The sequence below is a fragment of the Corvus cornix genome, chromosome 11 (assembly GCF_000738735.6).
Source record: "Corvus cornix cornix isolate S_Up_H32 chromosome 11, ASM73873v5, whole genome shotgun sequence".
NCBI lineage: Eukaryota > Metazoa > Chordata > Aves > Passeriformes > Corvidae > Corvus > Corvus cornix.
The window spans coordinates 6467913-6482158 of NC_046341.1; the positions used below are offsets into that span (position 1 = coordinate 6467913).

General features: G+C 47.5%; 1 protein-coding gene across 4 annotated transcripts; it reads right to left on the minus strand.

The window, feature by feature from the left end:
- Positions 1-611: 611 nt before the first annotated feature.
- DRC7 (dynein regulatory complex subunit 7) lies at positions 612-13796 on the minus strand. Of its 4 annotated transcripts, none has more exons than XM_019288202.2 (16): positions 13722-13796; positions 12584-12728; positions 11936-12110; positions 10941-11066; positions 9605-9799; positions 9149-9292; positions 8608-8826; positions 7785-7895; positions 6913-6988; positions 6283-6411; positions 5886-6014; positions 5176-5402; positions 4075-4290; positions 2895-3005; positions 1691-1792; positions 612-1007 (listed from the first exon to the last, which is right to left on the minus strand). In XM_019288202.2, exons 2-16 carry the CDS (start codon positions 12715-12717, stop codon positions 894-896), a joined length of 2208 nt encoding a protein of 735 aa, XP_019143747.2. In that variant the 5' UTR covers positions 12718-12728; positions 13722-13796; the 3' UTR covers positions 612-893. The 4 variants fall into 4 exon arrangements, with proteins under 4 accessions (XP_019143747.2, XP_039414528.1, XP_010401777.2 ...); XM_039558594.1 differs by lacking the exon at positions 13722-13796 and adding an exon at positions 13297-13351; XM_010403475.3 differs by lacking the exon at positions 13722-13796 and having other exon boundaries at positions 6913-6985; positions 12584-13276.
- Positions 13797-14246: the final 450 nt, after the last annotated feature.

The following is a 14246-nucleotide window of genomic DNA, read 5'->3' on the forward strand; positions in this document are numbered from 1 at the left end:
GTGGCTTTGGAGGAATACAGGGAAATCCCATGGCCGGGGGGTTGGGACTAGATGATCTTTAAGGGCCATTCCAACTCCGTAATGTTCTATGATTCTGTAATATGCATTTGCTGATGGTTTGGCAGCTGCTGTGTCCCTAATGCCTGTAAAAGGATTTTTAAATTAATTTATTCTGGTGTCTCCTCTGGTATTGAATTAACATTGATGAGTTCATAACTACAGCATTATACAGGGCAAAGTTTTGTCATTATAGGGCTCTAAATGAGGTCAAAGAAATGTTATATTTATGAACTCACCAGTTCAAAACCTTTGCTTACGCAAAACTGAATTATAAATTCGTTAAAATATTATGTTGGGAAAGAATCAGTATTACTAAATAATCCTGCTCCTGATACCAAGCAGCTATGGAGCAGATTTGGAAAAGAAGAGCCCTGAAAGACTGTGTATGGTTTGTCTCCCCTTCTGAAGCAGACCTTAGAGCCAAGGTCCAATTCAGACTCAGTCTCAAAAATGATGGGGTTTCAAGAGGACACAACTGATGTAATTGCAGATGGGCCATAGAAAAAAATAGGGGAAAGGAAATGGCGCAAATTCATTAAAATCTCCACAAATGTGATGATAGTGAAAGATTTATTGCAGGCAGCTCCAGAAAAGGAATGAAGAAATCAGTAACACCTGAGGTGCCCAGCCAGGAGAGGATTCTTGAGCACCATCTCTTTAAGTTTCTATTGTGCCAACTGCTTTTCTGTAGAAGAAGAAGGGGGATATCAGAGGAAAACTGCAGTGGGACATGGACTAGAATATTTTACAGAGTAGCTTCAGTTTCATGTTCTGGGGGGCTGACTGATAAACCTCCCCTGCTAAGGCAGTCATTCCCAGTCCCTGCTGAGTCTCTAGAACGAGGAGTTGGTTGCAGTGTGATGGGTGAGGGATTCATCCTCCCCTCTGATGAGCTGATTCTTGTTCTCCAAGGAACTCTGGGAGCTCTTCTGCTCCTCTTTCAGCACCTGTGAGGGAACAAGCAACCAGAAGTCAGGGAAGTAGAGAGGAAAGTGAGGAACAAAGGCACACAAAAGCACAACTCAGAATTCAGGGAGCTGAGATGAAGGAAACCACAAATTGGAGCAGATTTATTTTTGAGGGGGCAAAAAGTTTGAGATGAGGTCTTATGAGAAGAAGAAAACAAGGGGAATCAAAATGTGGAGCAGGAAGAGGCAGCAAATCCAAATGTGTTGCCTCACTAGAGTAAAGAAGCCCTGAAGAACCAAAGCATCTGTGATTGAGATAAGGACTAAATTTCACCCTGGAGCTATTTTGTTCTTTGATCTCACATGCTAATTACAAATAAATATATATCTATATATACAGGCATATTTATCGCTCTCTTAAAATACTCCCCCCATAATCCCTATTATCAACTAAACATTCTTAATTATTTTCTTTATTAACTAAACACAGTAACACAGTAATATTTCTTGGAGATGCAAGTTTTTCCAGAAAGTAGAAGGTGACCATAGCGTGACCATGTTATGTTTCCCTGGGAGGGCAATTGAAACTGTGCTGTGATTTGTCCCAAAATATTTTAATGATATTAAAAGCTCTTCAGAGATAATTCCTGAGAGAGAAAAAGCTGACTCTGGATTTCTTTGACCACATGTATTGAATGCTGACATTAATGAAGTTTACCTACCGTGGCTTCATGCTGTTTTCCTCTCCTTGCAGTGTTATACATTGAAACTGACAATTTAATATTGGCTTCCTCATGCTCACGTTCCGTCAAAATATTTAACATCTTCCAAGAAATCAGAAGAAAGACCCCTCAGCATCCCCACAAAATGACTGTACCCTTACATGCTTGACCTGCTAACAGAGCAGATGCTGCATACAAGAATTGTAGAATAAGGTTAAATATAGATCTGTACAAATATGTCCGTGTCCTGCTGATAGATCAAGCTGATAGTAGTCTTAATTTTAGATTGTTATTCTGTATGAAATTCTTGAATCCAGTTATTGATATTAACCATTAAGAAAGCTTTTCTGGCATCACAGTTTTGGCACTACTTTAAAAATTGCACAGATAGCTTTGGCTTATTCTTTGTCTTATACAGGATATGCAGCACAAGCAATGGGAATATTTTGTCTGTTGATACATCAACACTGAGAAATTTGGCAAGGTGGTTCATGGGGTCACACTGAACTAGCCTCAAATTTCTGAGGAAAAAATGCAATTTTTGCAAAGTTGTTCTTAATTATTACTTATATTCTGGGCTAATATAGTTAAGCATTCCCTCTGCAGCTCCTTCAGGGGTTTCTCTTCCTCAAAAAACATTAAAGAAATCCAATAGCTGTGCCTCCATCTGCTAGAATGGTTATATTTATCATGAAGTTATCACAAAGAACATGGAGGTGTTATACCAGTCAGTGTGATTAGCAGTACAAGCAAAGTATTTTATGAAGTATTTCCCTACAGTTTCTCACACAACAAGTCACTTCAGTATTTTGGATAGGATTTCCTGGCAATGCCTAGTACCTAGATACAGCACGACGTACAGTATCCTTTCCTTTTGGCCTCATTCCTGGGCAAATGGCAGATAGGCTTCCAGATGCCCCAGTTCATATATTGTCATTTGCTCTCTGAAACTCTTCTTCAAAGGGGAGGAAGAGTAAGAGCAGGAGCAGGAAAGTGTGTGACTCTCCATAAATACACTACAGCTACATCTTCACTGAACAATGCCTGGGTAGCAAGCATGATAATTCAGCATGGAGACCAGCTTTCTCTTTTATCACAGTTTATGCTGAGGAGGCTTTGGCCTCCAGTCAGCTGGAGGCAACCAGTCAGCTGAGACTGTTTCCACGCCTGATCAGCCCTGACACTGTGGACACCTCCCTGTTACCTCTGCTTCAGAATCCCGGACTTGTTGCTTCAGCAGCTTCTGTTCTGCTCTCAGCTCCCACAGCAAGTTGTACAGATGGAGCATGTTCCTGTGTTTCTCCGGGGCCCACGGCTGGAAGCAGATAAGTCAGTGAAAAACAGCAGCACTCTCTGGGTACACAGGATCGGGTACTCTGCTGACAGAAACTGGCACAATCCTGCTATAGCCAATAAAGCAACCCTAATTTCCGTCATTGAAACATCGAACCCATGGTCAGCATGGGTTTCTCAGACTTCATTTTGATTTGGAATCCATCAGTAATGTGAGCCAGATGGTATGTCTTGCACTTTGCTGATGCTGCTGTTTTATAGTTGGAATGAAATTAGATTAATAGGAATGTATAGAAACAGAGATGAAAAAAATGGGACTCCTGCAATGGTGTTCTGTGTATTCTCCCCAGTGGGAAACAGAAATTAAAAAAACCCCATAACATTAAAAAAATTCCCTATTTTTAATCTCTGTTTGGCTTTTTAAGGGTAATTGTGCAGCATCTCTGCAGAATTTACTGGCAGACTTCTGCGTCTGGTTACAGACTCGCATTGATGATGTTAGTGGGGTGACCCCTCACCCCTGATGAGATCATTTGGCTTAATGGCCGCACTCCACTTTTTTTGGGAATACCTTTAATTTAAGGCTATCTATCTATCTATCTGCAATGTATTAAGCCTCAGCATCTTGCTCTGCATCTGCAGGGTAAACACTGGGAGATTTAAGGAATGACAGGACTCAAGAAGCCCGTGGCAGAAACAGAACCACAATACACAGTGTCTGCCTTTGCTGCTCTGTTCTCTCTCTTCTTGAAGAGGGAACAGCAGAGGAAATTTCAGCTTCCCTGCCATGTATCTGCAGAACTGAGCCCAACAGCTGCTGAACCTGCATTTTGCAGGGTACCAGGGAATGTGGGATCTGCCTGATGACCAAATCTGGGAAGATGACTTCAAGCATGGCTAGAGCAGGCCTGTCATGCCACATTATGTCCTGCACTCCCAGTCACTCCCAGCATGGCAGCACATCTGCCAGGCAGTTGGTGTCGTCAGCCTAGAGGTGTGCAGGTGGAGTAGAGGGGCAGCATGGAACATGTCATGCTTGTAGTTCTTCCACTGACATTTCACCTTCCCTTTGTGTCTTGCCATCTTCATACCTGGTATGTGACAGAGTTTTCTCGGCTCAGGAAGATTTCGTCTTCTCTCTTCTCCCTCCCTATTACTCTGCAGAAAACCACCTTTGAGGCAATGGTGTCATGAACCTCGAGGTGATATGTCAGCTGGATGATATCATCTATGACCATAAAGATACGTTCCTCTATATCTTCGTCAGCAGGCTTTTCTGGATTTCTGTGGAAATACTCCTTGATTTGCTAATGGAGAGTGAAAAAAAGATATGGAAGCAAGTTAGAAACACAAAACTGGCAAGATTTACAGATTTGAGTAAAAACCCATGGTAAAAACTGTGCTTTTCTGCCTGGACTTGCATCTCTTGGCCAATGGTCCTACTGTTCTTGCATATGTCTTAAAAAAACCCCACCATAAAGCTGTTTAAAGCAATACAGAAGTCTCCTATTTGTGGAGTTGAGTATGCTTTCTGAGCTCCAAGTTAGCTTGGGATGCATCCCTGCCTGAGGGTTCTTCAGGAAGCAAGGTATTTTGGAGAAAAGCAAACTTTCCCACATTTCCCAATATAGGGAAGGAAAAGGTAGCATGTTGGGTGCTAGTTCAAAGACAGGCCACTGCATGGCTCTGTCTTGGCAGGTGATGTGTCTGAGCCATACACACTGCCAGATGTCAGATTTCCTCCTCCTGTTCTGCAAACCAGATCTGATAAGAGGAAGAGGTAGATTACCTGCCTGTAACAAATCAGAGTGATGGGACAATTCATCAGGAACCTAAAATTATATTAGTTTGGGCTCAGCACACAAAATCATTTTCCTAGTTTTGAATCTTGTGAAAATTTTGTTCCAAAGTCATGGTCAGGTTTTTTTCTTTCCTCTGACACACAATTTCCAAGCCTTAGTTTCCCAGTTTAATTCTAGGTGCTCAATGCCATTTCTGACAACTGGTCACACTGTAGCTGTCTGTCAGGCAAGCAACTGTGAGACACAGCAGCTGAACAATGCTTGGATGTCTCATCTGGAGTTTTACCTCAGCCATGCCCACTGAAAATGAACTCAAGCCCCAGGCAGTATGTTTTACATACTATAAATATCAGAGGGACACATATTTTTCTGTTCCTGCCTTGGCCATACCACTATAGGCCGGGGGTTAGCATCAGTTCTGATGCCAGCCGTTTGCATTTTCTTGTCTCTTTCGCCAAGCTCTATGTGCCGCATGTGCAGGAAGTCCTCCCGCCCCACGAAGTGCTCTGTTATCTCAGTAGCATTTTCAAAACGTTTCCAGAGGCCATCAACTCGTGCTGTATGGTAATACTCCACTGTGTGTCCAGTCTCAGGTTCCAGCGACGTGTAGGAGTGAGCTAAGGATAGATCACACACGTTTTCAGAGTTAGCAGCCATAATACACTGAACACAAGCGTGTCCAGGGGACATCTCATTTTCTTCAACTTTAGCAACAGATCTGATGCAGGACTTACCCCCAGCTGCACTGAACAAACATAATCTCTCACTGAACACTGAGAGAACAAACATAATCCTAAAGAGAAAGTTTCAGCTTCTATCAATTCTACTGATAAAGGTAGAAATGTATTACCCTGATATACATGATAACTATGTATTTTTCTAATACACAGAACACTACATAGCTGGGTAAGCACTGCCCAGGACTGCAAGCCACCAATCCAACTCTCTACTCTTCACTGGAGACCATTTTATTTATCTAGGCAATTTATCCCACAAGTATCCTGTCCCCCCACCTTTCAGCTTTGGGCTTTTGCCATTGCTAGAAAGGCATCCTGTGGAATCCCGTCAGCTGCAGGGGCTGCCCAAATGAGCTGGAATACCTTTAAGAAGGAGGGGGTGTCCTGGCCTGAAATAGTCTGTGATCAGCTGTGTTTGTTTATTCACTTCTCTCATATACAACAGGTCTTCTCGATGTTTGAACCACTCCTTCACCTCCACTTCTTCAGTACCTGGCAGGAGACAAGTCATTTTGCAACCTTAGGTCACCCTGTTGGAGGTGGCAAAATTTTGATGAGCTCTAGCAATGCTGGAAAGTTTAGGGGCTCGACAGACAGTGAGCGTGATGAAAAGGTTGAGGATATGGTAGATAATTCCCCCACAAAGGTGAAAGGAGAATGAGAAGAGAGACTCTGTCAGAAAGCAGACCACCTCCCCCTCTCCATCAGCGTGCCCCAGGCTGTTTGCTCAGTGTGTGGAGTGTTCATTTGTCCCCCTTACAGTCTGAGTCTGTGTAGACAGTGACACGTTCCACCAGCCCATCTCCATTCGCATACGCCGCCCATTTCTCCAGTTTTGCTTTATTGTACAGGATCACCTTCTTCCCCTGGGAAAAGGGATTCTCATATTCTGCAGTGGGCAAGAGAGATGTCAGACAAATTGACTCCCCTGTATTCAGCCCAAAAAAAAAAGAATTAAGAGGGAGAAAACCACGGTCTAAGGGACACTATGCATTTATTTATTGCATTCTGCTGCCAATAAAGCTGTTCAAACCCTGCCTATTGTCCTTTAATGTTATAATGGTATAATAACTTTTTTCTCTCCCAAAACAGGTATTTGATAATGCAGGGGCAGTTCCTTGTGGGTAGCAGTAACAGAAAGACCATTCCAGGAAAAATTCCCAGCTGGCAGGAAAACACAGCGTGGGTGTGGGTGTGTGTCTGTGGAGGATGAGACAGTGCAGCACTGAGGGCAGCCACTTGAACCAATAGCTGTTGTGGCCTTCATCTATTGTGCTTCACTGTTACTGTTTGACCACCCTGAAGGGAGAACCCAGTGAGATAAACGAATGTCCCAAATCCACTGAAAGGTCAGCTGGGGGCAAGCAAAAGGCAAAGGAAGAATACATACCTCTGTAAGATACCTTAATTGGGGCTACCCACGATAGGGGCATCTCAAAGCTCATGTCTATTTCCTCCTTTTCCTGCTGAAACAGAAGAAGAGATTTGTGGTTTTGGCAGTGTCTCTTACTGTGCCAGGAGGCATTTCGGTTCTGGTGAATCACAGTGATCAGAGCTCAGCTCGTGCGAGGCTGTGCTGGTCCTGAGGAACACCATGGCACAGTTACGACAGCACATCCCTACGTGAGCCTGATGAAATGATCTTCTCCTGGCCACTGCTTGTGCTGGGCAGGGAATGAAGGTGGCAATCACCAAAATGACCAGATTATTTGATGTAGACCCTGGAGGGCTCTTTGCTCCCCAGTTATGGGCACAGGCTGTGAAGAGTAGAGAGCAAGAGGGAATTGTTATTGGCATTCCTCCGTCCTGCTGTGCATGGCTGTTTTATCATGGTGTCTTCTCCCAACAGGACAACATTTTTGGCTTCTAGTACACAGCACTTTTTGTATATTGACATACATTATTTCTGCATTTTGTTGGCAGCTCCACCTTGCAGCCAGAAGGGGAAAGTGACCAGCACAGAAAGAATGTCCAGAAAAATCTCGTTCTGGATTTTATTTTTTAAAATTATTTCACCTCAAATGTCAATGCACTGGAGGTTTACAGAGATCCCTAGCCACTTATGACACCTGAAGTACCACTTGGGGTCCTGCTTCAGAAAGCATCAGAACTCTTCAAGATTGAGAAGGAATCTCAACTTGGCCAGAGTAGAAGGGATCTGACCTGGAGAGGGCAGCAGGCAGGCAGACATACACGGGCCTACGGGCACACTGGTTCCAAACAGCGTCCCCAGTGCACAAGAGCATCGCTTGGGTCACTCACCATGTCATCTGTGTCTTTCTTGGGTGACTCTGTGGGCAACTGAGAGGGCTCGTTGCTCTCTGAAAACATAATTTCCCAGTAGATAGAATCACTCAAGTCAAAGCTGAGATCCTAGGGCATACAGGAAAAACACTTCTAACTACAGGGCATTGTCAAGGGCCTGACACTAAACTTGACCACTGCCTCAATATGTCTGTGGTGCTCTGGACCTGCCTGGGTGTCAGAGACTTTAAGGACTCTAGAGATCTGGACCTCAGTGAGGTGAGCTCCTCAGACCCTTGGCTGGCTGGTGGGACCCCAAAGACTGTCCCTGTGCCTAGAGGTTGCAGAACCCATTCCTCATGGTGTGTCTTCCACAGATGAGAGGAAGTGGCTGGGAATACTTCTGCCTCCTTCCTCAGGGCAAGCATGGGCCCAAGGGCAAGCTGATCTAACTCAGACCCTCACCTTCCAGACTGTGTGTCTGCTGGGGAGTAGCTGAGGTGTGGGAAGAGCCTAATTGAGATCTTACCTGCCTTGAACCACGCCTGACGGACCCAAAACATCCTCTGCCTCAAAAGCTGTTGTTTGAGAGAATGACTGCCTAGCCTAAAAGCTGAAACTCTAGCACTGTAGGGATTTAATAGATGTGATCTGTATTTGCTAACTCAGAGTCTGGGATGTCCTGGAGTAGTTCCATAGTCTATGTAATCAGAGCAACATGACCAAAACCAACACAAGGAATGGTTAAGTGGAAACTGGACCACTACAGGTCTTGGACTTCCCCAGGACTCAGGTTAACCCAGCTGTCCCTCACACGCCCAGGGTACTAAGGGCTCCCTACCTTGCAGCCTTGCCGGCAGTCCTGCATGTTCACCCAGTAGTTCCTGTGGTTCCAGATGCTCTCAATCCCAAGGAAGCACTCATCCGTGGTGCTGTGGTGGTTTCCTGTGAACGGGTTGATGAAGAAGGTCTCGGGAACCTTCCTCTTCCCAGACAGAAGCAGAACCCATGCGTGCACCCATAAGCCGTGCAAAGGGTCTCGCTTGGGCTTTTCCACCTCCTGTAGCACAGAGGATACAGCAATAGTTATTGCCATTTTATTGCCGCTCTAATCCAACCCAAGGGCAATCTCATCCTTTCCTCTGCCCACTTCTAAAGAACTCCAGGCTCTTAATGCTCTTTAAAAGTGAGGTAGTACATACCCAGCACATGTTCCTGTGCCAGCACACACTGTGCTCCTGGAGGCCAAGTGCTCATGGTCATGATCAAGGTCGTGTCATACTTCACAGAGGAGGGTGTGAGCTCCTCTTTTTGGCCAGCCATTACCTGTGTCTCAGCTCTTCTTCCTGGAGCTCACAGGAAGATGGACCTCGCTAACTCACCATGACAACCTCCTCTTCTCTTTCCTCCTCTTGTCCAGGTTCAGTTTCTTCCTCCTTCTTGTCCTTCTGCTGAAGCTCAAATTTGCTCTGTGGCTCTAAAGGGTACTTAATTCTGTACTTGTTGGGGTCCTCCTCTTTTGATTCCTGCAAAAGCAGGGTATTACTATGAAACCCAGCAGAGATCAAGAGAAGGAAGTAAATGTATGGCTTACAGGTACCTCCCAGTTCCCAGCACTTGGCAGTTTGCAATATTGCACCTGGTGAGCAGAAATTCAGTGAAGCCAAAGAGGCCTTGTAAGGAACTGTAGAAAATCACTCAAAAGATTCCTTTGGTGAGGTCCCTGGTACAGACTGAAACCCAGTGTGCACCCCTAGCTCAGCTCTGGAACTCACTGGACATGAACAGGCTGAGCATGCGTGCTGGGTTCCTCCCTGCCTGCTCACTGCAGGTCTCACCTCCAGTGGCTTCCTGAGCAGTGGGCACACCTCCTGAGTCTGGTCCAGGGAGCACATTTCACGGGTGGCATATCCATGTACACAGTAGGCATCGTAGCCAGCCCCGATCAGCAGGGAGCACAGCAGCACAGTGAAGTCAAAGCAGTTCCCTCGCTGGTATTTCAGGATGGTGGTTGGGGAATAGAGTGAACTGGGCTTGAAAGAGAGAGATGCAAGTTCATAGTGCTTGTCATATGGAGCTGAAACATGCACCAGGCAGAGAGCGGGGGAGAGAGGCATTGCCCACATCCCTGGGCTCTGCACACATTGGGAATCTGTTATATAACATTCATTTAAAAGCCACAGACTCTAAAAGTCCCCTCCAAAGTGATCTGGGGAAACTCTGACCCCAAATCCGGTGACAAATTTACCCACAGGAAGAGAAGGGCATGCCAAACTCATTAAACTGCTGAAAACCTAATGCTAATCACAATCCTGGAATGGGATTTCCCTCTATCTCCTGCTGTTCTGGCTGCAGTATTTCCAAGGAAAACACCCATAAGCTAAATTATAGTTCACAGGAGGAAATATATTTCCTTCTGGCCCTCACTGGAGAGCAAAAAAAGATCAGTACATACATACTGCATACAGAGAGGTTCTACTCCCACTCAGATCTCAGACATCACCTAAGGTGATCAAGGCAGTCTCCATCTGCTAAATAGAGATACCTTCTCTATGGTCACAAAGTGCCAGAGCTCATCTTGAGACCCTGGGACTCTTGGGACAGCCTGCAGCTGGTGTAGATTGTTTGGGTCACTCTGCAGTCCTTGCTAGCAAGGAGTGTGTTCTCTTAGCTGACTCTCATCAAGAACTTGCTGCAACTCTGGCATTATCCCTTTTTGCTAACCTAGAAATCTCCCTTCAACCATCCCAAAATATCCCCAGATATGACAATAGAAATGCCTAAAAGTCCCTAAGAATGGGTCATTGAGGTCAAGTATCATCCCCTAGGGTTTATGTGCTCCTCTGTTCCAAGGTGTCTTGGTTTTTGGAGGGAAAGCTTGTCAGCCATTGCCTCCCACAGTACACCAGGTGCTCATCTGGGCTGGCTGAAAGCAGGGTCTGGTCTTGAAGAAATGGTGTTTAATTACTTAGAAGGTACCACACTGAACATGCACCGGGACTGTGGGTCCAACAGAGTGCACAGGGGCTGGGAAAATCAGGGGGTTGCCTAAATAGTGAGGGGATGGTGGAAGTGTCAAAGACCTCTGTAAGCCCAGCCACTGGGACCTCCCCACTGAGAAGTCCTTCTGTCACCTCTGTTATGTCTCTGATGGGACTGCAGCCCCTTTCTTACCAGTGTGATTGGGCACTTGAGGGGCTCCATGATGAGGTAATCACAGACAAAGCTGGCACAGCCTGACCAGTAGTACAGCTCTGGGAAAGGCAGCAGGGTTGGCCTCAATGTCGTGCTCACAAACTTCTGCAAGGCAACAAGAGGATTTTTGGTTATCCAACAGGGCCTTGGCAGAGTCTCCTGCCCAAAGCCATCCTCAGACCACCCCTGGATGTTGCAGCTCATATCAGGACCTCCCTAGAGCATATCAACAGCATCAGTATCCCTCCTCTCCAGTTCCACGATGGAAATTTCATGGAGTTGGGAGGTCATCTGCTTGCCTGTGGCTGAAACTTCAAGCTCATCTCAGACACATTCCCGATGTGAGCCAGTTCTTCTCTTCATTTTCAAGCAAGTCAAATAACTACTGCCCTTTCTGGCTTTTACATCCTCCAGCATTTTTTTTTCTTTTTGCCTTGCATGTTAATGATACAACAAATTTTGGGGAAAGCTAGTACACAGTAGCAATTCCAGGTGCCCAGGGGGAACATCAGGTACAGAACTCAACAACAGTTGTACAGCTTGGGCCCAGCAAAAACAAAACCAGACCACAAACTTCCACATTTACTTCCTTCCCTGTGACTTCTGTGAAGTTCAGAGTAAGATCTAACTCTGCATCCATACTCCCTATCTGTGGCTGAGCCTGAGCCTTATCTATTTCATGTTTCTTTTACTTCTCTTTATGTTTCTGTGGTCTCTCCTGTTTCCTAAGCATCACTCTGCAGCCCACATGGCAACACCACCACTTATATGGCACAATGTGCTCATGGATTTGGACAGCCAGGGTGTTCCCAGGGTTCTGTGTGCCTGCTCAGGGGCTGTGGGTTCAGCCAGCAGGTTCCCATTCCCTTTAGCCAGGAAGGAGGGCAGGAGGGGCTGCTGTTCTTTCACAGCATTTGGCACTATGGAAGCCAAGTGCTCCGTGTGCTGTGGGCCAGCCCCACAGCACCCCATACCTGCACACCACACTCGTTGACTGGGTGGACGAAGAGCGGCTTGCGGTCAGGGCACAGGTGAGTGTACTGCTCGAGGAAATGGTCAGCAAGCTGCAGCAGTTCCTTTTCCTGCCGGGAATTTGTCTTGTACGAAGATGGTAAGTGGGATGTGTCAATGGAGCTCCAGTCAAAACCACTTATGTGGCAGGGGGAGGCAGAGAGACACAAGTAATAAGCCAGGAACAATACAGGCAAGGTGACCTGCTATCAAAACATGGCAGGGCTTCCCTGTTTTACAGGTAAAAAATGGGGACCATATCCAAGGATATGATTTTGACACAGCCGAACATCTCTGGAGCAATGGCAAGCTGACATATACCCAGAGTCTCAGGGGATCTTTATACAGTGGTGAATGGATGTACAATCAACCAAGTTACCTTGTCTTACTTGCACATGCATGCTCTTGGACAAACTCATCAGGCACATGAAACTTGCTCAGTCCCATCCCTGTGCAGGGGGACCACACGTGCCATCCACACCTGTGCATCCATCCACACCTGTGCATCCATCCACACGTGCCATCCACACCTGTGCATCCATCCATACCCTGTGGGCCCCAAAGGGAACGTCTCTGCTCATCCCAGCCATGGGCAGACACACGTGACTTACGGGACATCACTTGGGACAGAGGCTTCCTCCACAGTTATATCTGCCTCCAAGTCATCGAGGAAATCACTGCTATTTAAAGAGTTCGCGTCTTCTGGTGTTTGCCCCACTTCCTCCGTCTCCTCCAGGGCCTCCATTCTGCCTGGCACTACAGGAACGCACACACCAGGTGAATTCAGGGGTGGGACCCAGCTACACAGGAACAGAGAAACACATCGCGGCCACAGTGGTTTGGTACATGAGCATGGCTGAGCCAGCCAGAACCATGAGAGTAAAGGGAGAGCACGGAGTTTGGGCTGGGTTTGGTAAATAAGCGGCTCTGTGTTCCTGGACACCCTAAGCGTGGCAGAGCAGGCAGAGCCTGGCTCGGTAGGGCAGAGCACGTCCCCATGTTCAGAATGTGTACCCCGTGTCGCCCCTCCTGCCGGGGGTGCTGCTGGCAGGGCAGGAGCTCCATCAATCCGCTGGGCACCGGCCGTGCCCCAGCCCGCAGCCGCGCAGGGGCCTTGGAGGGAGCGGGGACGCTCTGCGGAGCCGGCAGCCCCCAAGGGCAGCGGGGGCCCTGTATCACCCGCCGGCGCGGGGGGTGTTCGTGTGCCGTCCCTGCGGTCAGGATGACCCCGAGCGGGGCACACGGCGGGGACAGGGAGGCACAGACCTTGCCCGGAGGGCCCCGCAGCGCTCCCGGCCCTGCCCCGCGCGGCCGCCCCCCTCACCCGCGGCTCCAAGGGCAGCGCGGCCGCTCCCGGGCCCGGCGCGGCTCCGCAGCGCTCACCGTGGCAACGCCACGGCCGCGGCACCGGGCACAGGGACCTGCGGCTCCCCCGCGCCGCCAGCCCGGCCGGGACACCCCCAGGGTCCCCCCAGACCTCCCGCCACAGTCCCCGGGCCCCGAGGCTCCTCGGGACCCCCGCGCACCCCCGGCGCTGCCCCAGCCCCCGCCCGGCCCCCAGCACCGCTCCCCGGGGCCGCTGGGAGAAGGGGACAACGAGGAGCAAAAGGAGGGGACATGGCCAGCGCCTGCCCGCCACCGCGGCTGAGCCATCGCACTCCGAGACCTGCTCCGAAACTCACGAGTTCGGCTCTCCTAAAATGAAAGCCACCCCCAGCCATCCTTCTCCTTTGTTGCAGAGGCACTTACCCAAAAGCTGGCACCAGACAACTTGTTCTCTTTTTCTTTCTCTTTCTCTTTTTTTTCTTCTTCTTTACCGTTTCCTTTTTCTTTCTCTTTTTCCTTTTTCTATTTTCGTTTTACTTTTTAAAAATTTTTTTCCTATTTGATTTTTAATTGGCAGTTCACTAGGCTGTACACAGGGTCAGGTGCTAAACGCTTTTTTTTCTGGTTTGTTGTTGTGGTTAAGAAAAAATATGGATTGATGGACGGATGTTCACACTAGGTGCTCTGTTAAGGTCACTGTAGCAATTAAAGCTCTGAGAATGCACAGACTGCAGTCAAAATATATCAAGAAACATCATTTTGAGTGATTAAGGCAGTTTGCAGATGGTTACTGTTGCCCAAATGGCATGAAGCTGTGTTGAGGGCAGGAGGCAGGGGTTTAGGTTGGATATTAGGAACAGGTTCTTCCCCCAAAGGTTGTTTGGGCACTGGAAAAGGCTCCCCAGGGAAATGGTCACAGCACCAAGCCTGCCAGAGTTCAAGGAACAT

Excerpts from the sequence above, each read along its gene's own strand:
- DRC7 (XM_019288202.2), bottom strand. The coding sequence starts at position 12,717 with ATGGAGGCCCTGGAGGAGACGGAGGAAGTGGGGCAAACACCAGAAGAC. Across the intron at positions 12,111-12,583 it reads TCTGTCCCAAGTGATGTCCC|TGGTTTTGACTGGAGCTCCA; the intron begins GTAAGTCACGTG and ends CTGCCACATAAG. Across the intron at positions 6,989-7,784 it reads AGAAAGACACAGATGACATG|CAGGAAAAGGAGGAAATAGA; the intron begins GTGAGTGACCCA and ends CTTCTGTTTCAG.